The sequence below is a fragment of the Pezoporus flaviventris genome, unplaced genomic scaffold, assembly GCF_033815535.1.
Source record: "Pezoporus flaviventris isolate CSIRO_AGI_PZ_B2104156 unplaced genomic scaffold, CSIRO_AGI_Pfla_v1 ptg000004l, whole genome shotgun sequence".
In the NCBI taxonomy this organism is placed as follows: Eukaryota; Metazoa; Chordata; class Aves; order Psittaciformes; family Psittacidae; genus Pezoporus; species Pezoporus flaviventris.
The window spans coordinates 1,258,815-1,285,747 of NW_026892552.1; the positions used below are offsets into that span (position 1 = coordinate 1,258,815).

At 49.1% G+C, this 26,933-nt stretch overlaps 2 protein-coding genes and 2 non-coding genes across 4 annotated transcripts; 2 read left to right on the forward strand and 2 right to left on the reverse strand.

Moving 5' to 3' along the window:
- Positions 1–7,788: 7,788 nt before the first annotated feature.
- TRNAL-CAG (transfer RNA leucine (anticodon CAG)) lies at positions 7,789–7,871 on the forward strand. Its single transcript has one exon. It is a non-coding gene; the product is annotated as a tRNA-Leu (tRNA).
- A 139-nt stretch (positions 7,872–8,010) lies between these two features.
- On the reverse strand, positions 8,011–8,094 carry TRNAL-CAG (transfer RNA leucine (anticodon CAG)). Its single transcript has one exon. It is a non-coding gene; the product is annotated as a tRNA-Leu (tRNA).
- A 1,049-nt stretch (positions 8,095–9,143) lies between these two features.
- On the forward strand, positions 9,144–13,591 carry PLLP (plasmolipin). The gene is made up of 4 exons (XM_061445397.1): positions 9,144–9,300; positions 12,155–12,328; positions 12,749–12,868; positions 12,947–13,591. Exons 1-4 carry the CDS (start codon positions 9,196–9,198, stop codon positions 13,058–13,060), a joined length of 513 nt encoding a protein of 170 aa, XP_061301381.1. The 5' UTR covers positions 9,144–9,195; the 3' UTR covers positions 13,061–13,591.
- A 1,277-nt stretch (positions 13,592–14,868) lies between these two features.
- On the reverse strand, positions 14,869–26,046 carry ARL2BP (ADP ribosylation factor like GTPase 2 binding protein). Its single transcript, XM_061445398.1, has 7 exons — positions 26,026–26,046; positions 25,107–25,220; positions 22,521–22,582; positions 18,578–18,684; positions 17,839–17,924; positions 16,298–16,394; positions 14,869–15,175 (listed from the first exon to the last, which is right to left on the reverse strand). Exons 2-7 carry the CDS (start codon positions 25,142–25,144, stop codon positions 15,095–15,097), a joined length of 471 nt encoding a protein of 156 aa, XP_061301382.1. The 5' UTR covers positions 25,145–25,220; positions 26,026–26,046; the 3' UTR covers positions 14,869–15,094.
- Positions 26,047–26,933: the final 887 nt, after the last annotated feature.

A 26,933-nucleotide genomic window follows, 5' to 3' on the forward strand; every position in this document is an offset into this window, starting at 1 on the left:
AGGGAGCTCCTACAGGACACTCTTAGAGACCTCCAGTTGCTCCCAGTGAGGTTGGCAGCTGGATTTGGAGGTGGCATATGTACGAGGCTGGAGGACAGCAGCACCTCAGCACAGCTCCCTTGGGTCATGGCAAGCCAAGTGCAGGCAGAGGTGTGGGCCTAAGGTAAACCTTGGATCTTCCTCCTGAGAGCAGGACACAGAGGCACATCAACTGACTCCAATGGGAGCGGGCAAAAAATGTGGCCTGCAGCTGACAGAAAAGTGGAACCATTGCTCCCAATCCACTTCCTATACCACCCTCCCTGTCCCCCTGCACATCTGCTCGCTGCAATTCTTTTAGGTTTTTCAGCACTGAAAACCCCGAAGTCAGAGGACCTGCTGTAGCCCAGGAGATATTTTTGTTGTACATCTCAATAAACCATAGGTATTGTATCGATCTGACCGTGAACAGTCTCAGGACACAGCCAGGTGGGATGGGACCTGGAGCAACCTGCTCTAGCGGAAGGTGTCCTGGCCCGTGGCAGGATAAGCTGGATGAGCTTTAAGGCCCCATCTAACACAAATCAGGCTGGGATTCTGTGATTCTCTGGGCTTGTCTTGGCTTCAGCTGGTTTTAGCTTCTTTAGTTACGATAGAAATTTTCCAGGCAATTGCTGCTGTCAATTTGATTTGGCTTTGCTTTAGTTTGTAGGAATAGGAAGTAGTTAGTTATTCAGAGTGGGTATGGGACTGTATATATATCTAAAATATATATTACATATATATGATATATGATATATGATATATTGTGATGTGGATGAGGGCAGGCAGGGAAGGACACCAGCAATCGCAGTCCATAAACATGAATCACAGCAGCTGAGCAATGGAGTCTGCAACCCTGCAAGTCAGGGGCATCTGGCTTTCAGGAAACAAAGTTCAGAAAAAAATTAATTACTGGGAACCAGGGAACACAGGCTGTGCTAAGCAAATGTAGGAAATGAAACCAAGCAGACCACAACTGAGGAGGAAGAAAGCCTGCCATGAATGTCATATCCTTCCAGTGACTGTGAGCTGGGGCAGCTCCTCGCAACTGTACCCCATTCCTCCACAGAAGGATGAGAAGAAGGCTTCTTAAGGTTACTCTTAGCACCCAAAGGCTCTCTGAAGGGGTGGTACAGCACTGACAAAAAGCAGTAGATACTAGGAAGAGATTTGGGATTTTTCCCATGTAACTTTTAACTGCAGTATGAATGAGGAAGGACATTAGGCTGATCTGAAACATGGAAAGGAAAAAAACATAAGCAAATCTACATCTGAAGGAACTGGGGGTATTTAGACTGGAGAAGAGAAGGCTCAGGGGGACCTTATCACTCTCTACAACTACCTGAAAGGAGGACGGAGCCAGGAGGTGGCTGGTCTCTGCTCCCAAGGAACAAGGGATAAGACAGGGAAAAATGGCCTCAAGCTGCACCAGGGGAGGTTTAGACTGGAGACTAGGGACAGTTTCTTTCCTGGAGGGCGCTCAGGCATTGGAACAGGCTGCTCAGGGCAGTGGTAGAATTACCACTCCTGGAAGTGTTGACAAACTGTGTAGAGGAGGGCCTTAGTGACATGGTTCGGTGGTGGCCTTGGTAGTGTTGGGGAACGGTTGGACTTGATCTTAAAGGTCTTTTCCAGGGTTTAAGGCTGATTCTACAATCTGTGCACATGCTACCAAGTGTGGGTAGAGGGACCATGCACAGGCCACTTGCTACTGCTGGAGTTGCAGACCCTGGGCCACCTAACACAGCTCCAGGATTGATCCTCAGCACCCCCAGAAGCACTTTGTGGCTCAAGCCAGGCAGTTCGATGTCAAGGCTGGAGTCTGGGCTCCCCGGCTCCAGTTCCTGCCCTGCTCTAAGGGCAGTTTCATATCAGGATGGATGTTCTGCTACTTAGGTCTTGGTCTTGGTCTGCTGTGGAGAAAGTTAGAATAAGGTCTGGGGTGGCCTGAACGTTGGTTTACAGCACAAGGCACACTCAGAAGCTCTAACCTTTGGTTGTTCACTGGCAACCATTAGCCAGAGAGCTTATTGCTCTGAATGATAGATAGCACAGATCAAAGGGCCAGATCCCATCTTCCCCAGTAGTAGTTCCAGCATTTTCCACCCACTGCAGCTTTGCCAGGACCGTTTGCAGGCAAGCTCTTCAATTCTGTTCAAAGACCTCACAGGTGGAAGGAACATACGACTAATGCTGGGGAATTGCTCTTGAAGGCAAGAAGCAACTTAGCCCTGAAAAGACAATATGCAAAAGATATACAAAGAGAATAAGGCCTGCGTCCCAGACAAAAAGGAAACAGCCCCAGAACATGGCATCCTCCAGGGTGTTTCCGTGCTGGAAATGTTTGTTACAGTATGTTTATCTTCCTGGAAGTCACATGGTGACTGGAAAAAAAGGTCAGTGAGATCTTAGGAGGCTGTATGACCTGGAAGAGAGATGCCAGAGCTGATCCAAAGAAACGATGAAGATTTTCACTGTATGGTGTGTTCAGGGGCAACCAAGACCTCAGGAGTCAGTTTTTGTGGAGCAAGGAAGCCCAGCACCCCCAGCAGTAGGTATTAACAGCACCCTTTGCTGCCCTCTGTCCCAGAGGCTTGCTGGAAAGAGGCAGCAGGAACATTTAGCTTTTGGGAAGACCCAGCTGGGCTTGATGCTACTGAGAAGACAGGCTGACACAGGACTCCAGCTCTGGGTATATGATGAGATTTTCTTTCCCCAGCTAAGCCTGCCTTGTTGCAGCTCATGTTTTCACTACCCTCACCCCTCCCCAGTGGCAGCTCAGCCACTGCTCTTGCACAATCCCCCTTTTACTGCAGCCCAAGAGCATTAAACTCAAGGGAGCTGAAGCACCACCCCTGTAGCAGAGCTTCCATGCTTGCTAGTACTGGGCTTCTCCAGTTCTCTCAAGGAGTATATATGCAGCAAAGTCTGTAAGCCAGGACATGGGAGACCAATGGTGCACAGACTACAGATGAGGTCAGTTGGTCCTTGATGTGTAGGACCAGATTTCCAGGCTTCAATCTGGAGAAACTCCCAATGGCTTTTCCAATGACGTGGCACTGGTTGGTATGGCACAGAGCAGTCCAGACCAGCCCAACAACCTCCCCTCTCCTTGCCAAGGCAACCAGTGACACATTCAGGCAATGGTTTCTTGGAGCTACATGGGCCTCCCATGCTGTAGATGCTCTCAACCTGTGCTTAATGTAGTTCTCTTGAGCCATTACTATTATACGGGAGGAAATTAAATGATGGGATCCATTAAATCTGTTTGGCACTGCACAGCTTTGAGTTTCCCACATTCAAGAAAAGGGCAGGAAATGAGAAGCAGTCTGGAGCTGTCTGTAGCCAGTGCCTCCACAGGAGATGGAACAACTCTTACTTGGGAAGTATCGACCATAGCAGGGCTTGTGTTTTTAGGGAAACTGCTCACTTAGAAAACATTTCCAAAACCAGCAGATGACATCACACAGGCTCTCAGTTCTCTGAACAGATTTTCCCTTGTAAATAAGAGCAAATCTGGTCATTAGCACACAGTGCAAAATGCTGATATTCTGTTTTCCCACAGCGAGGCAGCCCACAGCCCAGTCAGCATCCTGAGCCAGCCAGGCTGTGGGACAGGGCTCTTCCCTCTGGCAGCACCACAGCTGAGCTGCAGGCTGATGGCTGATCCCAGTGGGACACACATGGAAAGGTGTACAGCTGCAGTGGGGATTCGTGCCTTTCTTCTGCAGCCAGAGCTGACAGAACAGAGGATAACTCATTCTGCAACTGTCCCATGGAGACTGCCAAGGCTTGCAACAGCTGCTGCAATAAACAAGATTTAATTTTGTTGAAAATACTAAGTGCAAAGAAACAAACACAGGGCTGCTTAGTCTGCAACACACTTAAGCTTTTCCTAGACAAGAGTCATCTGTCCCCCACAGAGCAATGCAGCCACTGGGTGCAACTCTTCCCTGTGACAGGAAACAAGCAAGGCTCTTGTGGGGAGATGTGCCTGGGTGACATAGAAGAAATCAGGGCAGCTTTTCAGATGAGGTGAAGGAGTTCTGCTCCTCTAGAACAGGCTTGCCTGAGCACAGCGGGCCCCTGGGTCTTGCCAAGTCCCTGCAGAGCCAGAGGGACATCTTGATCTTACAAACCTTTTGCATAACTGCAGGTCCTGAAGGCACCATTTCCATGGAGCTGGTGTGATAAAGGAGAGACAGATGATCCCTGAAAGGGACATCTCTCATCACTGCACTGCGGAGAAGAGAGGGGAGAGGTCAGGATGGGCATGACAGAAACCTCCACGCACCACAGGAGGCCATGGCTGTTGTGGGACCTGCAGTCAGGCTTTCCCTTGATGTGGCTGTGCTGTGCCGCACCCCAGGGTGGTACCCAGGGTCTCCTCTCCTTCACATAATGGGAAGGGGTCCTACCAGGGCCATTGTGGAACAGGCAGGAGGCTGGGAGCAGCTAAATGCCATGGCTCTGCTCTTTCACCTCTGCCAGAGCCAAGGGCCAGGCTAGTGCCTCCAGCCTGGCTGTAGGAGAGGACAAGGCAAGTGCCCCAGTTACTGCCTCCTCCCTTCCTGTGACAGCAGGAGCAGCAAGCATCTGTGCCAGCAATCCCCTGTCCTGGAGGGGCCTTTCTCCTGGTAGGAATTGCTGGGTCCTGACCCCAGCCCTTTGCTCAGGGACAGAGGGAGCTCCTGCCTACCACAGATACAGCCCTTTGGTGCCATCCAACAGCATGCGTGGGCCACCACCTTCATCACTTCTCCACATCCCCACTTCTCACTTCTCCATCCAACATGTTTGCACATGAATCCTGCCAGTCTCCAAGAAAGAAGCTTACCAGAAGTGGCTCTGTTTATTGTCTTTTTGGAAAGGCTCACCTTTTCCTGTCTCCACAGAACTTCCAACAGTGGGTGTGGAAACAGTTTGACGTGAATTAAGTCATGATGGTGGGTGGAGAGATACAGAAAACTCTAGTGTTGCTGCTGGGACTTACCCCCAACTGTGTCTCTGGAGGAGAAAGTGGCAACCTGCGGGCCAGCACCAAAGGGCTTAAAGAGCTGCCACATGTGGTGCTATGATGCACTAGATGTGTCTGTGCTGTGGCCATCTCCACCTCAAAGTCTGAGCTAAGCCCTCCCATCCTGCAAGCTTTCGAATCCCAGCCAGTCTCCTGTAGAAATGGGACATCAGAGGTCTCCAAACCAGAGCTGTTACACAGCTCGTTTAGGTGGAGCTCTCTGCCAAGCCTCAGCCATGGGTATGTGCCAAGCTCCCCGCCAGTGCCCAGGGACACACACAAGCAGCAGCGAACAGCCCCAGGGGCCCACAGGGCTTCCAACACCAACAAGCCTTTACAGCACTAACACAATAAACATGCTTGGGCTGGGCAGGGAAACAGTCCTGAACACGCATTTCTCTGCCTGAGCCTTTTCAAGCCTTGCTGGCTCAACAAAGAGAACAGGGAGTGACCAGACCCCTTCCCTTTCCCACCCCAGCTTTGCTGCACCCCACATTGTAAGAACATGGTGTCTCCTTCTCTGCTTCTGCCCAGAGCCTGCATGCTCAGTATGGGTTTCAGCTGTCACCCAACCAGTGACCTGCTCCCTCACCAGTGTATTTAGATGACCAGTCAGCTTGGTCCCAACATTTCTACCTTCCTCTGATTTTCTTTCTGGGACCGTGACAGCATTACACCTACCCCACCATCTGCTGCAAAAGCTCCTCTCGCTCTCCTGACCAGTTCTGATAGCTGTGAGGTGTGTTTTTAGGGTCAGTGTAGCTGTCTTGTTTCCTAAAAGAAACAGGCTACAGACGCTTGTCATTAGCATTTTGGTGTTACCAGGGCATAGTTAAAAAAGGGATTGCTGGGGGTAAGGATATGGGATATTACCCCCCTGGGCTATGATTCCTCCTATCAACTCAGGAGGCAGCAAAGGAGAACTAAAAAAGCAGAGGTGAGGAGGGCCCCCAGAGCTGTGACAGAAGGGATGGGGGACCACCGGCGAGTGCTGGCGCAAAGGCTGGCTGTGGGAGGGGCGCAGGGTGGCGGTGCAGCACGCCCTCGTGAGACCCCGGCCGCCACCGACAGGCATCCGTCGAGAGGAAAGACCCCATCAGCACGGGATGTGCCGCTTCCCCTGGGTACCCACCGGAGGGCTGATAAAGGACAAACCCATTCAGTGTGCCCCCAGCTACTGGCTCTGTCAGCCCCAAGGTGACAGGGGCCATGAGGTGGGGACGGGAAGGCCCCCGTAGGGTTTCCTGAGCTGGACTGGCCTCTGCCTCTTGCTGCAGCAGACAACGCCATCGTGCGGTGGTTATTACCTACTCGGTTGAAGCATCCACTCTGAGAATCGCTGCTTCCGCCCTGGAGTTAATTAGCACACCCCTCTGCCCTGTTGACATGATTCCATACTACAGGAGATCCCCTAGGTGGGTGCTGGTAACTCAGAGCCGGTATAGGTGGACCAGCGCTCCCAAACACCTTCTCGTGAGTGCTGGACAGGCTTCTGCTGTGGCGCAGGAAAAGGACTTCCTGGGAGAAGCCCAGTCCATGGAGGTACCAGGCTCCTGCAGATTCTGTACCTCGAGAGGCCATGCGGAGGAGATGATTTCAGTGCTGCTGTATCATTTTTTGCTTGTTGAGATGCAGCACATGGATGGATGCAGATAAACATCTCCACTCCGCGGCTGCTGGGACTTTCACCGCAGGACAATGGGCTGTCTGAACTGTTCAAAAAATAGCTTTCTCTGCTGGCTGTTTATGTGGCTTTTCCCCTTCTGACCCCCGTTCACTCCTCCCCTCCCTGGCTGCTCTCCCACCTTTCTTTCATAGCAACAGCACATACAAACAACTCTTCTGAGCTGTATCCGTGGGCAGGAAGGGGTAGGAGGCTGCAGTCCGGTCAGTACAGAGTGGCCTCCAAATTGGTAGGACTGAACACTGCTGCACCAAACAAGCTGTCGTGTAAGCACTGCCCCACCACCCAAACCCCGATTCAGCATCACCCTGTCAGCCCGTGTGCTTGCTTTGGAGCAAGGAGCAGTCTGGAACAGAGCAAATGCTGGAATTTATTTGAAGGGTGAGTGGGTTTTTTTTCCCATTTAAAGATCAGCAGCCTTCAAGAGAGATCATGGACTTACACACAGAGTGAGGTGGGGATAAATAGATGGGGAGAGGACTAACAGATGTACTTGTTGGCAGAATGGGGCATTGGCATCATAGAACATGGCGCAGGCACAACTGCTCTGATCAATATTAAATAGTTTGGAGAAGCAGCAGAAGCTGCCAAAAGGTGCTAAGAGGGTTTGTGTTTTTCTGTAGTGGAGACCAAGCACTGACATCCCTGCAACTGGCCTGCATAGTGAAGAGTTGGCCTCTGTCAAAGCCTCCGGGGGACACTGCTGGCTGTGAGCCCAGAGAAGCTGTGGCTGCCCCATCCCCGGCAGTGTTCAAGGCCAGGTTGGGCGGGGCTTGAAGCAACCGGCTCTAGTGGAGTCCCTGCCCATGACAGTGAGTTGGAACTGGATGAGCGTTAAAGTCCCTTCCCATCCACACGATTTTCTGATTCTATGACTCCCGGGGTGGGTGAGAGGCTGGCCGGCCCCTAACTCTATGGCGGCCCAGTGGCAGTGGGGGTGACACCCGCTGTCTCGCGGGCACCTGTCCTGCTCATACCATGATCACTCCGAGGCTATCGCAGTCGAATGAGTGGTGAGTCCGGGCAAGTGACAACACAGAGGTCACTAAGACGACTGAAACGAGCGGTCAGGATGGCCGAGCGGTCTAAGGCGCTGCGTTCAGGTCGCAGTCTCCCCTGGAGGCGTGGGTTCGAATCCCACTTCTGACAGCTGCGTTTTGCACCGCCTGGTGACACCGTTTTGGTTGAAAGGGAGGACATAAAGATGTCTCACCGCAATTAAACGGAATTAGCTAATTAACTGTAATTAAAGGTACACGTGAGATCATATCACAAAAGAGTTACCTATTGTCAGAAGTGGGATTCGAACCCACGCTTACCAGGGCAGACTGCGACCTGAACGCAGCGCCTTAGACCGCTCGGCCATCTTGACAGCAACGGCGTGCGCTGCCTCCCCCCTTCCCCGCACTATAGAACCCGCTGCCGCCGCTGCTCACGACCCGCGGGGCACCGGGCAGAGTGGATGGGGGGGCTCCCACCTCCCAGCAGAACCACTCGGGGAAGGGGCCGCAGGGGCAGGGGATGGGGTGAACGGGAGCAGCCCACGGCCCAGCCACCCGATAACACGAAGCGTCAGGCAGCATAACATGCTGGGCCATCATCAGCTGCATGACAGGAGCGTGAGGAAACACTGGAGCCTTCACACTGCACGTATGTCTACTCATATCATAGAATCACAGAACGGGTTTGGTTGGAAAGGACTTTAAAGCTCACCCAATTCCAACCCCGTCCATGGACAGGGACACCTTCCACTAGAGCAGGTTGCTCCAAGCCCCGTCCAATCTGACCTTGAATACTGCCAAGGATGGAGCAGCCACAGCTTCTCTGGGCAACTTGTGCCAGGGTTTAATCTCAATCTCCCTCCCCTCTGTCAGGTTAAAGCCATTCCCCCTTGTCCTGTCCCTACAGGCCCTTGTCCAAAGCCCCTCTCCAGGTTTCTTGTAGCCCCTTTAGGGACCGGAGCTGCTCTAAGGTCTCCTAGAGCCTTCTCCGGGCAGAGCAAGCCCAGCTCTCTCAGCCTGTTTCCAGAAGAGGGCTGCTCCAGTATCTCAAATCTCTGTGTTACTCACCTCTCTGCACACTGGCTGAAGAACTGTGATTTCGGGACAACCAGCAGTAGATGTCCCATCCCCGGCAGTGTTCAAGGCCAGGCTGGACGGGGCTTGGAGCAACCTGGTCTAGTGGAAGGTGTCCCTGCCCGTGGAGGGGGTTGGAACTGGGTGAGCTTTAAGGTCCCTTCCAACACAAACCAGTCTGGGATTCAAAGAGGAGACGTGCCAGGAGTAACAGCCCCCGGCACCGGGACACGCTGGGCCACAGAAAGGCCACAAAAGGGAGCGCAGAGAAGACCAGCCATGTACCCGGGCCAGCAAGCCCACTTCACAGGGGTTGCCGCGCGGCGCGGAGTGTTACGGCGCGCCGCCCGGGGAGGGGCGGAGGAGCCCCGGGGCCGCGCGCAGCCAGTGCCAGCGGCATGGCAGGGCTGTCCCGCAGCGGGTTCCCGCGAGTCACCGCCCTGCCAGCCCTGGACGGCGCCTTCGTGCTCTCGCCGCTCGGGGGGCTGATGTGCGCACAGGCCGTGAGTACCGCGGGGCACTGGGGCGGGTGCGCGCACGGCGACACGCGCGTGGAGGCCGATGCTTTTCTTCGTTGCCCTGGGTGGATACTGCCCGGTTTTCCTTCGGCTGCCATCTCTGCCCTGTGCTCGCTCTCTAACCCCAATTAATCTCTGATCCTCAGACACCGCGGCCCCCCTCTCTCCTCCTTCCCTCTCTAAAGCCAGAGGAAAATTCCGCTCCTTACTCTTATACGAATTGGAACTCCTCTCAACGCCGGGCAGGTCCCAGCACCCAGCTCGGTTGATCTGCGTGGGCAATCCTTGCGGGGCACAAGCCAGAGGGGCCAGAAGCCTTAGGGAGCACGGTGCCCCTACTGAGGTGGGGTGCTGTGAGTGCTCCCGGAGTTCCCCAGGGTTCTCATCCTTCCTGGGCCCTCCCAGCCCTCCAGTTGCCCTCCCCTGTGTCAGGCTTTGGTGGCTTTTCTAAAAAAAGCAGAAGGGTCTTTGTACCCTCAAATTGAGCAGCAGCAGTGTCACCTTCCCATGGCTTCAGCATTGGAGGCAGCTGCTGAATAAACTCTATTGCTGCTCCCTCCTGGGACTTTTGGGTGCCCCGTGTGCACAGGAGTGGGTGCTTAGTTGCACAAGGGTCCCAGTGTGAGCTGCCTTGCTGTGGTTGAGGTCCTGCTTACCCATCCCCTCTCCCTGGGGCACTGAGTATGCACAGCAGCTGGCATATTGCTGGCTCCCTGGCTCCAGAGTTCTACCCTGGGCATGGGCATGATTGTGACATAAGAACAAATGCTCAAGGAGGGGCATGGAAAGGACACTGTCAGGGGGAATCTTGCAGGAGCATCAGGAAAGAGAGATGGAATCAATATTAGCAGAAGGGACCCTCCAACCCCACACCTGATCCCATTACTAGGGCCATACCATTAAACATGCTTACCCAGCTCCCATCTGCTGAACCTCACTGCTCCCCAGAACCTATTTGTACAGGCTCATGTTTTCCACCCCCCTTACAGCCAGGGCAGGGCACCTTGCACATGCCACCTCCTGCTCCCAGAGCTGGACTTTTTCCTACACATTTCTCCCCTGCGCATATTTTGTGATCACAAGCATTAGAAATGGATGTGCCAGACAAGGCAGCATTGTCACAGCAGTGAGCACCAGGGCAGTGCCCTGAGGCAGGACAAAGCCTCTTGTGTTTCTCCCCTGACAATAAGCCATGTGGGCTTGTGCAGGCAGTTCTGGCAGCTTCACCTGGCTCTGTCCAGCAAGATCTCAGGCTGAGAGAGCTGGGCTTGTTCAGCCTGGAAGAGAGGGCTCTGGGGAAACCTTAGAGCAGCTCCAGTACCTAAAGGGGCTACAAGAAAGCTGGAGAGGGGCTTTGGACAAGGGCCTGTAGGGAAAGGACAAGGGGGAATGGCTTTAACCTGACAGAGGGGAGACTGAGATGAGCTCTTAGGCAGAAGTTCTTCCCTGTGAGGGTGCTGAGGCCCTGGCACAGGTTGCCCAGAGAAGCTGTGGCTGCCCCATCCCTGGCAGTGTTCAAGGCCAGGTTGGACAGGGCTTGGAGCAACCTGGTCTAGGGGAAAGTGTCCCTTCCCGTGGCAGTGGTTGGAACTGGAGGAGCTTTAAGGTCCCTTCCAACCCAAACCATTCTTTGAATCTGTGATCCGAACCCCAGCTGGGAACCAGAATACGTCGTGGCTGTGTTTATGGCACATCTTACCCCAGCGTTGCCATGGGCATCTCCCTGGCATGTTTGGTCGTGCTGGGAAACATGAAGGGTGCAGGGCTGGAGCCTCACATCTCCCCAGGAAGTGTGTGTGAAGCAATCCTGCTTTGCTCTGGTGCAGCCAGGAGGTGATGAAGGAGGGTGAAGTGGGGCCCACCAGCACCCCTCTGGGTGCCAGAGCCCTAGTTCTGCATCCCAGTGCACAGGCTGTGTTAGAGACTGCAGAAATCACAGAAAGTGCCATTTGGTTTGCAACAGCCTTTCCTTTCTAGGGCCCACTGCTGTGTGCTGGTGTCTCATCCTTTGCTTGCTCCATCATGGGTTAAAGGCTTTCTAAATAAAAAAGTACACACAAACTTGCTGCTTCAGGCAGCTTCCTGGGAAGGGGATGGTGGAGAGGGCAGCTGGGGGTAAAGCAGAGCAGCATTTCCTCCAGAGCCCAAAGATCAGGGGTGGACACAGCACAGGGCTGGGCTCTTCCATACCTGCCAGCCAAGGGCAGAGATCTGCTCCCTGTCCCACCAGCTGTGCCAGGAGGGGAGAACATGGCTCTGCAAGGCACTAACAGACTCACCTACCCAGGGTTTTATTGTGTATCACTCTGCAGGCACACGATGCTGCAATTGCTATGCAGTTAAACCTGTTGAACAGTGAAAGCTGAGCCCCAGGAGCAGCATACATGGGAGGTGCAAACCAGACCTGACTAAACCAAGCAGTGGGAGAAAGTCCAGAAGTTTCCTGCACCTGGGAGAGCTCAAGGCTAAGCCCTCACACATCCAGCTCTCATCCAGCCCACGAGCTGTCTTTAACACTGAGCCAGCCCCTGCAGAGACTGGCCCTGTGCATAGGGACTTCTTGGTGGAGCAGGGGCCTTTGGTGTTGAGGTTGCTCATGTTTCACCCCTCCTGCCTTGCAGGACATCCCTGTGCAGCTCCTGGGGCAGCAGGACCAACCATGAGCTCACCCGTGAGCGAGGAGGGTCACAGGTGAGCTCCCTGCCCTGAGCTGTCCCTCAGTCCAGCCCTGCTGTGCTGACTGTAGGGACCCAGCTGCCAGAGGTGCAGGTGAGCCAGGGTTCCTGGGCAATGCTCTGCAGGAACCATCACCTGAACTCTTCCCTCTTTCACCTCACAGGTGCTGGGCTTACTGGTGTGGACTCTCATCGCTGACACGACTTATTACCTCCACGCTGCCTACAGCTGGGTGATGTTTGTGTCCATCTTCTTCTGGATAGTAACAGTCCTTTTCTTCATGACTTACCTTCTACAGCTTCAGCTCAAGTTCTACGTGGTCCCCTGGTCCCTCGTGGTGCGTAGCCAAGAGGAAGCGAGTGGGGTTCCTAAATGAAAAACATACTGAGGAGATGCTGAGAGAGGAGCGAGGACTTCACTCTCTTCTGGGCTGGTGGAACAAAGCCCCCTGCACTTTGCACAATGATACTGTTTCATTCTGCCCCTCGATTGCTTAGAAAATGTTCAAAACAGGGAGGCCTGAATCAATCCAGAAAGTTACAGCCACCATGTTGCTGCTGCAGGCATGATGCCAACCAGAAATCTCTCAGCACAGTGCAGGGTGCATGTAATGAGACGTTATCTTGGTTTGTTCCCAGCATGAGGGGCTGAACCCTTTTCTTCAGCTTCTCCTGGGGATGAGGGAGGAACGTGAAACTGAGCCTTTTGCCCTCATCCTAGCACACAGACCTCACAACCTCCTCTTTGCTTTCCCCAGCTGATGATCTTCAACGCTGTGGCAACTGTCCTATACATCACCGCCTTCATAACGTGCGCGGCTGTGGTTCAGCCAACATCCTGGCGGCAGTGGGATTACAACCGAAGAGCTGCGGCATCTGTAAGTAGCAGTGGGCAGGGGAAGGCCACAGGGCTAGGTAGCCGCTGCACTCACCCATGGCCTCTGCTCCTCTTCCAGTTCTTCGCCTGCCTCACCATGGTTGCCTATGGAGCAAGTACCTTCTTCAGCTTCCGTGCCTGGAAAGGGCTTGGCAGCAATGCAGCCACCAGCCAAGTGACTGACCACGCATAAGGAGGACAGCAAAGCCCAGCCACAGGCCACTCTGGCTTGTGCCAGGCTTGGAGCTTCACATGCCAGCAGGTCTTGCTCTTGGAGCAGCGATGGTCAGTACCGGGTCACGTGGATGCTGCTCTGTGGTCTCTGATGATGCTTCCTGCTGATGCACCCATAGCAGAAACTCACTGGTGCTGTCACCGACAGCCTTGCTGGGAAAGCATGGACTTGCTGGAGGCTGAAGCTCCTGCTTGTCCTTTGAGTTCATCCTCACTGGAGCAGCTCCATGGAGGGGTCATTCCCATACTAAAATTCACTAAATCAAGCTCTGGTTCCAGATACAGTGTAAGTGATTACAATTAATGTGGTACATAAACAGTGGCAGAGCTGGAAGATGAAGCCTAAGCAAAGGAAGCAGTGTGAACTGTTCTTGTATTGATTTCTAACAATTTGAAGCACAAATTATATATAAATCTTTAACAAAGAAATCTGCTAAATAAAAAAAAATCTTTAAAATCTACTTAAATAATAAATATCTTTAAATAAAAACATCTCTAAATCCAGCACTGGAGTCTCTCAGGACATTTTCTTGTAAGAAGGTGGCAGGTACAGCACAGCATGGAGCGGGCACCAGGAATGTTAGTGCAAGAGGGGACTGCCCCTTCCTATAGCCCAGCCCGAAGGGAGGAGGAGGAAGGCCTGTGTGGTTCACCTTGCTTTGTTTCACATCCATGCACACACACATGTAGTGGGCATACAAGACCACAAAAATGTGGAAGAGGTGCCAAGGCTTGGATGCACTCCTTCGTCTAGGCTCACCACCGCTCACATGCCTGGAGCTCACAGGACCACCTATGAACCAGCAAGTCAGTTTTGCCCCTTGGTGCAGGTGGTCTTCAAATATAAAAACCATGCATGCAGCTGCTCTGGGAACATACCCCAGATCAGTGCTTGGGAGAATACGGAGCCATACTGTTCCCCTGCACTGCAGATCACAAATTCACCTTCCGCTTTCTGGGGACATGGGCTGGTGATTGTCAGAACTAGAAGTGATGCCCAGCCAAATACAGCAGCTCTTCCCTTCACACCCTCCTCGTACAGGCTAATAAAAATAGATGGAACAAGTTCAATTTATTTCCAGATCTTGCTACACTGAAAGCTGGAGCACAGTGAGCCACACTGCAAAATGCACTGCATGTGCCACACAGGAGAAAGTCTAACAGCTCCTGAACAGGGGTAGGCTCAGAAAATGTAATTGCATTAATGGAAGGTGTGAACCGAAAAGGAACTGGACAAACTGCATCAGTCCCTGATACACCAGTCTCTGCTTGGTGTTCAGTGAGTGAAATGAAGGGTCACATTTCCACAACTATATATATATATAAATTGGTAACAGTAAGAAAATTAGCCTTTGCAAGCATTATTATGACAACATTAAAACTCTTAAACATGAAGCCAGGCTTCCACACAGGTAGTTCATATATAGAGACATTTAATCTCTTTAAAAAAGCCCCTCTGCCTGACTGAAAGTACACTGAAACGGGGATGAGTAACAGGAGTGTCACAGAGGGACGAATTATCTCTGCCTGATTGAAAGCACATTGAAACAGGGATGAGTAACAGGAGTGTCACAGAGGGACGAGTTATCCTGGGAACAGAGGCCCATAGGAACACAGACAGGAGAAAGCAGCACAGAGGCAGGCAGGTCTTGCAGGGATCACCAAGATACAATTCCCCATCAAAAGAATTCACCCCCAGCCATGCCTTGTGTCCTCTGAATTAAGAAGAGGCCTTGTTTAAAATACAGCAGAACTCCTAACAGAATGTAACTGCCGAGGTACTTACTCACACTGCCATTGACTGAAGTAATTAATTGAAACAACTGCAACAGAAAAAGAATGAAAATGTACTTCAATAAAAACAATGACAGGATATTTTCAATTTTAGCTGCAAACCATTACTTTAGCTCTACAATTACAAAATATGTCAACAGGATTCCTTTAAAGTTCCAGGATTCTTCATCTGCAGAAGCAAAGTCTTGCATAAACTGTTCTAGGAGGAGGACATTGATGATTTGTTTAGTGAAGTCACCACTAGCCCACTGCTTAAATCCACACTTCGGCCTTCCTTTTCCTAGAAACATGGGAGAAAAAGAAATCTGTGACTCAGTGCTGTTTTGGAATAAGCAGTGCAAAAACTAAAATGGGCAATACACACTCTGTTGGCTGCACCAAATCAGTATAAAATTACACATTACCTGAGCATCTGAGATTGAATGTGAATCCAAACTTCAAGAAGAGGTTCTGCAGGAAGCCCTGGAGCAAGGTCACTGTTGCTCTGCTGGCCAGGGCAGAGCAGATTCTTGCTCACATCAGTCAAGAACACTCAGGCAGCACTCAGGGAACAAGGGAGATCTTGCTTCTGTGGTCTGCCTCTCAGGAGACCTCAAAGGTGCAAACCCCAGCTGAAGCTACACCTGCTGCTGAGACATGGACTACCTCTTCCTCCTCAACCTGCCCTCATTTTCATGACACTTTAAGGGGTGCAGGAGGCGTCAGAAGGCTTAACTGACAGCAACTTTGACTCTTTTGCTCCTTTGTCAAATGTGGCTTGACATGTAGTGTGACTGGAGAGCCTTTACATGTATTGCATTTCCCTAGGAAAAAGCTTATCCCAAAATCTTAATACTTTTGTTTTGTTTGTTTCTCCAGCCTGGACAGAAAGGAAGAGAAATACAAATGGAATAAGCTTAAAAAACTAAGTTTGGATGAGTGGGGAGTGGGAAGAAGAGAAAAAAGTATGGATGGTCAAGGTGGGAGCTCTTGAGGTCACCTGGTCCAAACCCTCTGCTCAAGCAGGGCCACGCAGGACCATGTCCAAACTGCTTTTGAGTATCTCCAAGAATGGAGACTCCACAGTCTCCCTGGGCAACCTCTGTCAGTGCTCGGTCACCCTCACAGTGAGAAAGTGTCTCCTGAAATTCAGTTGGAAATCAATGTTCAAAGATGTACAAAGAATGTGTTTCTGAAGAACTGCTCCACATACCAGCTTCGTTCATGTTTTCTAGAAATCATTAAAAGTGCGGTTTGTGTTTAAACAGCCACTCAGTGAAGTTCTTTTCCTTTTGACCCTGATACAGCCTTTGAATAAATGCTGCTGCCTACTATAGTAACATGACCTTCGGTACTCTCAGACAGAGCTACACAAAACCAACAGCCATTATACCAGTGAAAATAAACAATGTGACATACTTACAGCTCTGTAATCCAGAAACATTTCTTTGAAAGCCAGAAAGTCAATAAATGTGAGAAGCATATCGAATATGTCACCTGCAATTTCATCTTTGTGCTGTCTATAGAGAGAAGAATTTGGGGAATTAGAAAATTGTGTGAGAGATAGTTATTTTAAAATGGCTTGAGGGTAAAAGGGGATACTGGGAAGAGTAGACAATATCAAAATTTAAACAAGAATGTCTAAAATAAAGCAAAACTTTAGCCAAATATTATCTTGCAGTATTTCACATCCAAGTACATTAATACATTACATTTATCTAAATCCAAGACATAACTGTTTCACATCAGTCCCTGAAATCCAGACAAAGAAACTGACCTGTAAGTCAACGGAAGTAACACTCAACTAGCCTTTACCTAGCCCTGAACCTGCCAGACAGCACCTTAGCTGTGGGAAAGGTTGGGGAGAGGCATAGAATCATACACATCCCTTAAGAGTGAGGGACTGTGTTGATGCTACTTGGTAGAGGACTTCTGATGAAAACATTTGGAAGAAAGCTCTTGTGCTCCCTTCTCAGCTTGTCACAGAATCCCAGACTGGTTTGTGTTGGAAGGGACCTTAAAGCTCATTCAGTTGCTCCAAGCCCCATCCAACCTGGCCTTGAACACTGCCAGGGATGGGGCAGCCACAGCTTCTCTGGGTAACCTGTGCCAGGGCCTCAGCACCCTCACAGGGAAGAACTTCTGCCTAAGAGCTCATCTTAATCTCCCGTCTGCCAGGTTAAAGCCACGGCCCCTTGTCCTGTCCCTACAGGCCCTTGTAAATATTTCAACAAGACTTTCTTAATAGTTTAAGGCTGTTTTTTTTTATTGTTTTATTGTTGTGGGTTTTTTTTTTTATATTTTATTAAATTTAATTAATTTCTTTAAAAGGAGCTTTAACTTAAACAGTCTAAGTGAGTTCATAGTAATTTCTTAATGTCCTATTACAAGAAAAAAGAATCTAATATTTTAAGATATTCAGTTCTCACCTACATTTGATTCTCTTATTCAAGGGGAAAACCAGTGGTCTTACAGAAGTGATCTCTTCATGAAGCTGGTTAAACTGAAGTGACCAAATGCAATGATTAAGAAAAACCAAAGTCTTCTCTGCATATTTTGTACAAGAAATATTTCAGTAAAAGCATTTCAGCACAAGCCTCTTAAAAGACTACCAGGCTATTTAAGTGTCCCACACTATAGCTGTGATAAACAAGAGGGAACCTTTCAAGGCCTGTCTTCAAAGTGACAGTGATTATGAAAAGCCTCCAGTGTTCTCATTCTGATTTCTCTTCCTACCCCTTAAAATCTGATATATTTCAGCATGACAGTTCAGAGATTCAGAGTAGCAGGACATGCTAAAGGCAAGAAAAGTGGTCAGTCATTGCCTGCATGAATACTTGTTTTTTTAATTCATGACGAACCTCTTTCTAAAGGGAGAACTTTGAAACCACAGCTTTAATGTAGATAAAAAGAATTAAGAGTCTCATAAATCATCCCCAAATCAAAAACAAAGCAGACACTTACTGCAGTGACATTATGAAAGCAGTCATATTGAAACCAGGAATCCGTTCAAGCAACTTTTCTTCAATGTATTTCTCTACTAAACGGATCTAAAAAAAAACCAAACAAACCACCCCTATAACATCACATAACAAATTTCAGGAGCAGATTCCAAAACAGCACATCTTCCTTACAATGACACCTTACTGGCACTTTGTATTATCCTCACTGGGCAAACAACTGGAGATTCCTTGGCTGGGAATTGCTAGACCACCACCGAGGCAGAGCTGAACATTTTTTCTGGTAATATTGCTGACAACAAATGCTATATGTACCAGCAACAAATTATTTTTAACTCATTGGATAGTACTGAATAGTAGGCTGCTATAATTTCATAATTATGCTTGGCATGAAGAATGCAACTGAAGTGTCCAGTACATGAAATACTGCTACTGGAAAAGAACAAACTTTGTTATGCACACAGTACATACTACAGCAACAGGCTAGATTTCTATTTAGGAGAGTTATACGACTTCTAAAACATCTATAGAAATTTTCAGGTGAAAAAAAGGGCAAGGAACCAGGCCTCCAGAAAACATATTGCTCGTAGATCATGACTGTGTCAGAAGGAGACAGCAGGCAGCATGTTGGCTCTGCTCCATATAAAACCAGTAGTTCATAAAGAGGGAAATACAGGAACTGACACTGGCCTCAAGAAAAGTAAAAAATAATACATGCAAAAAATAGGAAAATAGTATCTTACATATTCATTAAAAATACAAGTATAGATGAGCTTATTTTCTTCTGAGTCATCAAATGCCTGGTAGTGCTTCTCCATAAAAGTCCTCTGCATTAGCTGGAAATCGTCATCTGGGCCACAACAAAAATGCATCACACAGTTAGTTCAGTCATTCTTTCTGAACACAAACCCCATATTCACTAGTCCTCTGCTCCCTTGTTGTACCCACAGAGCCCAGCACACGTGCGGGGTCCGGCACACCAGTCCTACAGCTGCTACTGAGCCACCACTGCTGACCCATCTGTGAGAAGACACGAGACTGCTGGTGGAGAGCAGCGCTGCTCCAGCTAGAGAGCGGCGTCAACAGGACAGCAGCACATCTGTGTTCTGACAGCATTCAGAATGGAATGGGACCAACACATCCACCTAACAAGGTCTATAATTACTTCTCAGAAGTTTCACTTACATTTAGTATTAGCAAAGATGTGCTCCTACTCTATGCTTCATTAATAAGGTTATTTATTCTAAACACCTTCTTGTTCAGGTGCTCAAGTCAGCAAAACATATGTATTTTTTAATAAAATTACTAAAATTCTTCACTACAAGATCTCAAAATTCTTTTTTTCTTGAATTAAAAATATTTATGGAATTCCCAGATTCATTTTTGATTGCTAGGGAATTCTCTTCCAGTTGTAGAAGGAAGCAAGAATAAAAATTAATGTTGTAGGTGACCACCAAATTCAATAGAACAGATATAAGTGTAAAGTTTACTTACAGAATCATACAACGGTTAGGGTTAGAAAGGACCTTAAGATAATCTAGTTCCAACCCCCCTGCCATGGGAAAGGACACCTCACACTAAACCATGCCACTCAATGGCATCCACCCTGGCCCTGAATACTGCCAGGGATGGAGCATTCACAACTTCTTTGGGCAACCCATTCCAGTGTCTCACCACACTCACAGTAAAGAATTTCCTCCTTATATCTAACCTGAACATCCCCTGATTAAGTTTAAACCCATTACCCCTTGTCCTGTCGCTACAGTCCCTGATGAAGAGTCCCTCCCTAGCACCCTTACAGGCCCCCTTTGGATACTGGAAGGCTGCTATGAGGTCTCCACGCAGCCTTCTCTTCTCCAGGCTGAACAGCCCCAACTTTCTAAGCCTATCTTCATACAGGAGGTGCTCCAGTCCCCTGATCATCCTCGTGGCCCTCCTCTGAACTTGCTCCATGTCCTTTTTATGTTGAGGACACCAGAACTGTACGTAATACTCCAGGTGAGGTCTCACAAGAGCAGAGTAGAGGGGCAGGATCACCTCCTTCGACCTGCTGGTCATGCTCCTTTTGATGCAGCCCAGGATGCAGTTGGCTTTCTGGGCTGTGAGTGCACACTGAAGCTGGCTCATGTTCATTTTCTCATTGACCAACACCCCCAAGTCCTTCTCTGCAGGGCTGCTCTGAATCTCTTCTCTGCCCAACCTGTAGCTGTGCCTGGGGTTGCTCTGACCCAGGTGTAGGACCTTGCATTTGTCATGGTTAAACCTCGTAAGGGTGGATCAGCCCACCTCACAAGCGTGTCAAGGTCCCTCTGGATGGCATTCCTTCCCTCCACGGTATCAACCGAACCACACAGCTTGGTGTCATCGGCAAACTTGCTGAGGGCACACTCAATCCCACTGTCCATGTCATCAAAAAAGATGTTGAACAAGATCTGTCCCAACACCGATCCCTGAGAGACACCAATCATAACTGGTCTCCAGCCAGACACTGAGCCGCTGACCACAACTCTGCATGCAGCCACCCAGCCAGTTCTTTATCCACCCAGTGGTCCATCCATCAAATCGATGTCTCTCCAGTTCAGAGACAAGGATGTCGTGCAGGACAGTACCAAACACTCTGCACAAGTCCTGGTAGATGACATCAACTGCTCTACCCCTGTCCATCAGTTCCATAGCCCCACCATAGTAGGCCACCAAATTGGTCAGGCAGGATTTCCCCTCAGTGAAGCCATGCTGGCTGTCACCAAGCACCTTGTTGTTTTTCATGTGCCTTAGCATGCCTTTCAGGAGAATCTGCTCCAAGATTTTGCCAGGCACAGAGGTGAGACTGACTGATCTGTAATTCCCTTGGTCATCCATTTTCCCCTTGTTGAAAATGGGGTTATATTTCCCTTTTTCCAGTTGTTGGGAACTTCACCTGACTGCCATGATTTTTCAAATATGATGGACAGTGGCTTAGCAACTTCATTTGCCAGCTCCTTTAGGACCTGCGGATGGATTTCATCAGGTCCCAGGCACTTGTGTACATCCAGGTTCTTCAGATGATCTTGAACCTGATTCTCTCCTACAGTGCGCCTAAGGTCTTCATTCTCACAGTCCCTGCATCTGCCTTCCAAGACTTGGGTGGTATGGTCAGAGCATTTGCCAGTGAAGACTGAGGCAAAGAAGTCATTCAGAACCTCAGCATCCTCCAAATCCAGGGTAGCCAGTTCTGCTGATTGCTTCTGGAGGGGGCCTGCGTTGTCCCTAGCCTGTCTTTTATTTGCTACATACCTACAGAAGCCTGTTATCTTTCACAGTCTTGCCAGATTTAATTCTAACTGGGCCTTCGGTTTCCTAACCTGGTCCCCAGCTTCCCAGACAATGTCCCTGTATTCCTCCCAGGCCGCCTGTCCTTGATTCCACCTTTCATAAGTTTCTTTATTCCCCTCTATGTTTCTTCAGCAGCTCCTTATGCATCCATGGAGGTCTCCTGGCCCTCCTGCTGCATTTCCTTCTAGTCAGGATGCAATGCTCCTGAGCTTGTAGCAGGTGATCCTTGAGTATCAACCAGCAGTCTTGGGCCTCTCTGCCCTCTAGGACTGTTTCCCATGGAATCTTACTAAGCAGGTTCCTGAAGAGGCCAAAGTCTGCTCTCTTGAAGTCCAGGGCAGTGAGCTTACTGCTTTAACACAGTGTTAAAACACAGCAGTCTCAGCTTGCTAAACCTTAGCATATTCAAAGTCAGTTTGTTAGCATTTCTCCAGGTTCAATCACATCACTAGGCAATTGAGGCTGCAGAATCTACCTCTCTCTGGAAAGGATGTGGTCGGAAAGCTAATGTGCTATTCTCATAAAACAGCTGGTGGCTGACTGGCACAAATTGTGTCTTGGTATCTTGTACCTCCATGCAGACTGACTTCTCAGGTAACATGACGGTTCTGAGAATTTAGCACCTAAAACTGCCTAAGCTAACATGATGAGATTGACACCATTCCATGTTCCTGCTGTGAACAGCTCCTGCCACCTTACGACTGTATGCATGCATATGTTACAGGCAACACAATCAACTTGGAAGAACAGTCTCAAAAAGAGGAAAGTGACAAGATGTGATGACACCCATCTCCAGCTATGCAGGGGTGCTGCAGAAACAGAGAAAATAAACTGTTCCCAACGTTCAGCAGAGACAGAACATGGAACATGTTAAAACTGCAGGGCAGGCACTTTATATTCCAGATTACAGCAGCAACAGCTAGGCATGACAGCAAATTGTCTGGACAAACTGTTGCAGCTTTTAAGACTATCCCAACAAACAAGGTAGGAGAGGTTTGGGAAGAGCTGAGGAAGGGAACATTGCATCTCAGCCTCTGCCATCCCCTTTAGAAGAGCGTATAAAAATCCCTGGCAGCCTTGTTTTCTATGTGAGATTTACAACTATCTTTACTGCTTATTTAAGAAGCAACATATTGTAGTTGTACAGAGAATAACTTTCAAGATTAATAAGTGCACTGTTGTGCAAACAACACACAAAAGAATTTTGCGTATATTTTTCCTATTCTACCAAGTTAGGGATCATGGGAACAAAGGAAGAAAAACTCCCATGAAGCAGGCAGGGGCTATTTTAGTTCTGTATGTCTCCTAACAGAAGAGCAGCTTGCAATATGTGAAGCATGCATCTTGTTGTCTACAAGTACTTGCAGAGCTTACCCATTATGATATCCTCCAGATTCCCAACAATTGCATCAAACTCTGCATCAGAGAAGGAAGAGCTGAAAGCAAAGAAAGACCATACTGCATAAAGCTGTATTTCTAGCACAGCAGAAATAAAAGTTTAAAAGTTATAATTAAAAACTACTTCAGTAGCAATTAAAAAATTACTGAATAATTCCCTGGTTTCAACCTACAAAATAATCCACAGCACTGACGATAAGACTGCTTCATAGGACTCTCATCAGGCCTCTACTCTATTTCACCCAGTAAGGTGCCTAATTGAAAAAAAAAACCCATGTTGTTTCACTGGCATTACTACCAAGGTAATTCCAGTTCTGGTGCAGAAGCATGTAAAGAGTGAAATTAGAAGAAAAGAAATTAAGTGTTTTCCAGCCCAGTGTTTCCCAGCTGCTACCACAAGCTTTCCTTCTGCTGACTTCGATGTGTAAACTCTGCAAAGTGATCACAGAAGTCTAGACATTCTAGAGAATATTTTGAAATACTTGATCTTGTGGAAGCACTTAAATTCAATAGATACAGAAATACCACACAACAGAAGCAATTTAAATATTCTTCTTATGCAAGAAACATCTCTACACACTACAAGTAAATGGCCTAATCTCCTATGCTCATTCTGTAGTGAGTAAATTTAAAAACTAAACCTCATTATGGATCTGAAGTAATCCAGGGAAGAAACCTTTGGTACCAGCATTGCAGGACTCTGGATCCCTCTGCTAAATCTATTACTGCACAGCTTGTTCAGTCACAGTAAATAATTCACAGGATCTCCTTGGCATTCACAGTTCACCTTTAGTGGGGGATGAACTCTTCCTATATTCTCCAGGAGATGAAAGTCAGGGTTTTGTTTTCACACATGAGGGAAACAAGACTCATAGGACATTTGTCTTTAAGAAGAAAAATAGCTTTGATCAGTGAAAGCACCATTTAAATTAAATTAAAAGCCTCTCTCAAATTTCTCTTTGGTAAATAGAGCAGAACACTCTTTCAGGATAGGTTTTAAAAAACTCATTACAGTTACTTTTCTAGTGAAATTAATTGAATAACATTTTAACCAACTATAATGAGCCATAGGGCTCATTCTGACCAGGAAAAACAAAACTCTATTTGACTTAAAAAGGCATTTGATTACCAAGTGAAGCACCATTCCTGATCTGTTAAGCCTTGGGAGATGAGCAAAGCCAAGGCAAGAGACTGAAAAGGCTCTTTTTCCACGAGGGGGCACACCACCATCAGGAGAGGTGCTGGCACAGAACAGTGGAAACATGAGGTGCCGTGAACATCAAGTTAAGGATTCAGGCAAAAGGGCTCATCCCTTCTAGCTTACATTCAAGAAAAGGACTTTGCTACAGGTAATTTCCACTCTTTTCCCTACTCCAAATGAAAGCTACTACTAGTTATAGAGCTTAATTTAACAGCAATAGAAAATTTAAAGTATTAATTTAAATCTTGTAAGACAAATAATGGGAGTTTTATCTGTTTCAAAAAAGCAGCATTTCCATCTCTCTACACAACACATGTGCATCTGCATACGAAAGAAACACAGGCTCACCAATCTTGTGGTTTAAGCCTTACTGTGTACAACTAGGCCACCACAACCTGGGCTGTTGCAGCAGCCCCAGCATGTGGCCGTTTGTGACAGTCTGTACACTGAAAGAACAAACAACTAGAGAGACCAAGGCACAAGCACACATCCTCTTTTGCCACAAGCCTCAGGAAAAGAGTATGTCAGCCAAATGTGGGGCAAAGCAGTGTAAAATTTTATCAGTGTAAAACTTGGTTCAGGTCATAGAATCCCAGACTGGTTTGGGTTGGAAGGCACCTTAAAGCTCATCCAGTTCCAACCTCTGCCACAGCCAGGGACACCTTCCACTAGACCAGGTTGCTCCAAGCTTCATCCACTGCCAGGGATGGGGCAGCCACAGCTTCTCTGGGCAACCTGTGCCAGCGCCTCAGCACCCTCACAGGGAAGAACATCTCATCTCAATCTCCCCTCTGTCAGGTTAAAGTCATTCCCCCTTGTCCTCTCCTTACAGGCCCTTTTCCAAAGCCCCTCTCCAGGTTTCTTGTAGGCACTGGAAACTGCTCTAAGGTCTTTCTGGAGCCTTCTCTTCTACAGGCCAAATAAACCCAGATCCCTCAGCTTGTCTCCAGAGCAGAGGTCAGCTGTAAATGGTCTCAAATGTCTAGAAGGAGCATATTTAAACACAGAGGAATAGTTTCTTAGAATCTATGACATAAGACAACATATGCTCTTGAAAAGGAGGCAGAAATTTTAAAGTGAACATAAAAAAAAAGCAGTTCAGCCTTGTAGTGCTTATTTTGATCACTCAGCCAGAAAGACCTAGTGCTATGCCCATTGCAGTTACTTTTAGTTTGACTTCAACTAAACTCTGAACTATGATATTCCCTCCTGCAGCTTGACATTCTGCGCCCTTGTTCTTCTAGAGGAAGAATCAGCAAACCAGTGGGGTGTAAATTCATTTGTGTAATTATATTCCTATGGAGAGTTTTTAACTAGTAATAAGCTTATTTAAAGTCTGACGCAGATCATAGCATACTCACATGGCTACATCAAAGGTTTCTTCATCAGAATCCTCCATTGCTCCTGCATAGCCTGGGTGGGGGAGAGACAATCTTGCTGCTGTTACCGGTTATTTCTTCTTTTCAGATAAAGCGCTAAGAAACAACATATGACTTGTCATTAATACAAATTCAATTGTTAAGTTACCAAATGCTTCCCAAAAAGCAGAACTGCAGAGGCAGAAATTTTAGAGGTAGGGCATGTTCTTCCAGTTAATGCTACTTCTTTTCTGTAGTAACCCGAGTTCTCCAGGAACTCTGTCCCCCAGAGAACAGGCTCAGAACTGCACACACCTGCAGTTAGACTCCATAAAGGGGTTTCAGGTGACCTTTACACATTTTCTCCTGAAGACCCTATGACTATTAAAGACACAAGGAAATGAAGCCAGGTAAGATGCTACTCTGATCCAGTGGGTCCTGGGGAGCTCGCAGACCAGACCTGGCCAGCGAGGGGCTGTGCCCTGGCCAGACCCTCGGCACGTGGCTGGGAGCAGCCGCTAACCCCTCACACAGGCAGGACAGGGCACACGGCGCCCCACGACTACTGCACGCCGGCGGGCTGGCGCGGGGACACCCTGCTCTCCCCCTCCCCGCCGCTGGGTGACCCAGCGCCGAGGGCGGGAGCCAGCTCTACGGCATCACCCCATGGGACAGGAGGAAGAAAGAGCGCGGCACTCTCCTCCCCCTTCTCAGTCCTCGCTTCAGTACAGCCCCAGCCCCGTCCCCCCTGGGGCATCCCGCCTACCTCACCGTTCCTCAAGGAGGCCCCAGGGGCCGGGCTTTCCCCTTCCCTCTTGAAACGACTCCCATATGACCCGCTCCGGTCAGCTCCCCTCTCCCCGGGCCCCCGTCACCTTCCACCCGCCCCGAGTGGGGCCCGTGGCCCCAGCCATGTCCGCACCTCCCGCCGTCACAGCACCGCCATCGCCCAGCCCGGCCGTCTCCACGGAAACACTTCCTTCCGCCCCGCCCTCAGCCAATCGAAGAGCGCAGGCGGCCGCGGAGGGCCCACCCACACTTGGGGAAAGCGGTGCCCCCGTCAATGGCGGCCGTGCGGCGTTAAGAGGTGTCCGTGCGGCAAGGGAGTGCCCTAGAAACGAAAGCACGCAGAGAGCGTGCTTTCTTATGGTGCTCGCAGCTCCCCCGCCAGTGTTAAAGCGGGTTTTCTCTTAACAAAGCATGGGCCTGAGGGCAGCACTCTTAAGCCGAGGGTTCAGTATATCTGGCAGAAGGCTGTGCCCCGCGGGCTCCACCACTTCCCTGCTCTGCACGGGCCTCGGCCTTCTGCCTGAGAGCCATCTCCTTGTGCAAGAGCTGCCTGCATCACCCTCCAGCACCTTAGCAGTTAGAAGCCCGGCACTTACCAGCAGCAAAGAATTAAAGAACAGCAAATGGCTTTCACGACTTTATTGTTGAATGGATGACTTCACTACAATTTATTTCCCTTCCTGAGCACCTAGAGCCACCACCTCCCCTCCCAGTCCCAGAGCCTTTGGTTAATGCAGGGACCGAGGGGGAGAGAATGCAGCAGTGGTGGAGGATTGAGCTTTACAAAGACACTCCCATACTGAATTCCAGCAGAAAGCCAGTCGAGCGGTGCAATCTTTCCATTTGTGAAATGAACAGGACAGTTCTCTGGGACACAGCTCCCTCCTCCATCTCCACTGGCTTTCTCTGCCCAGCACCAGCTACACGGTAGACGATCTGGGGCACAATTTTCAAAGCATTCACATCTTTCCAACAAAGAACGCAGGCACTTAGTCCTGTGTCCACAGAGGCAGCAAAGCTCTTCGGTCACCTCCATTTCAA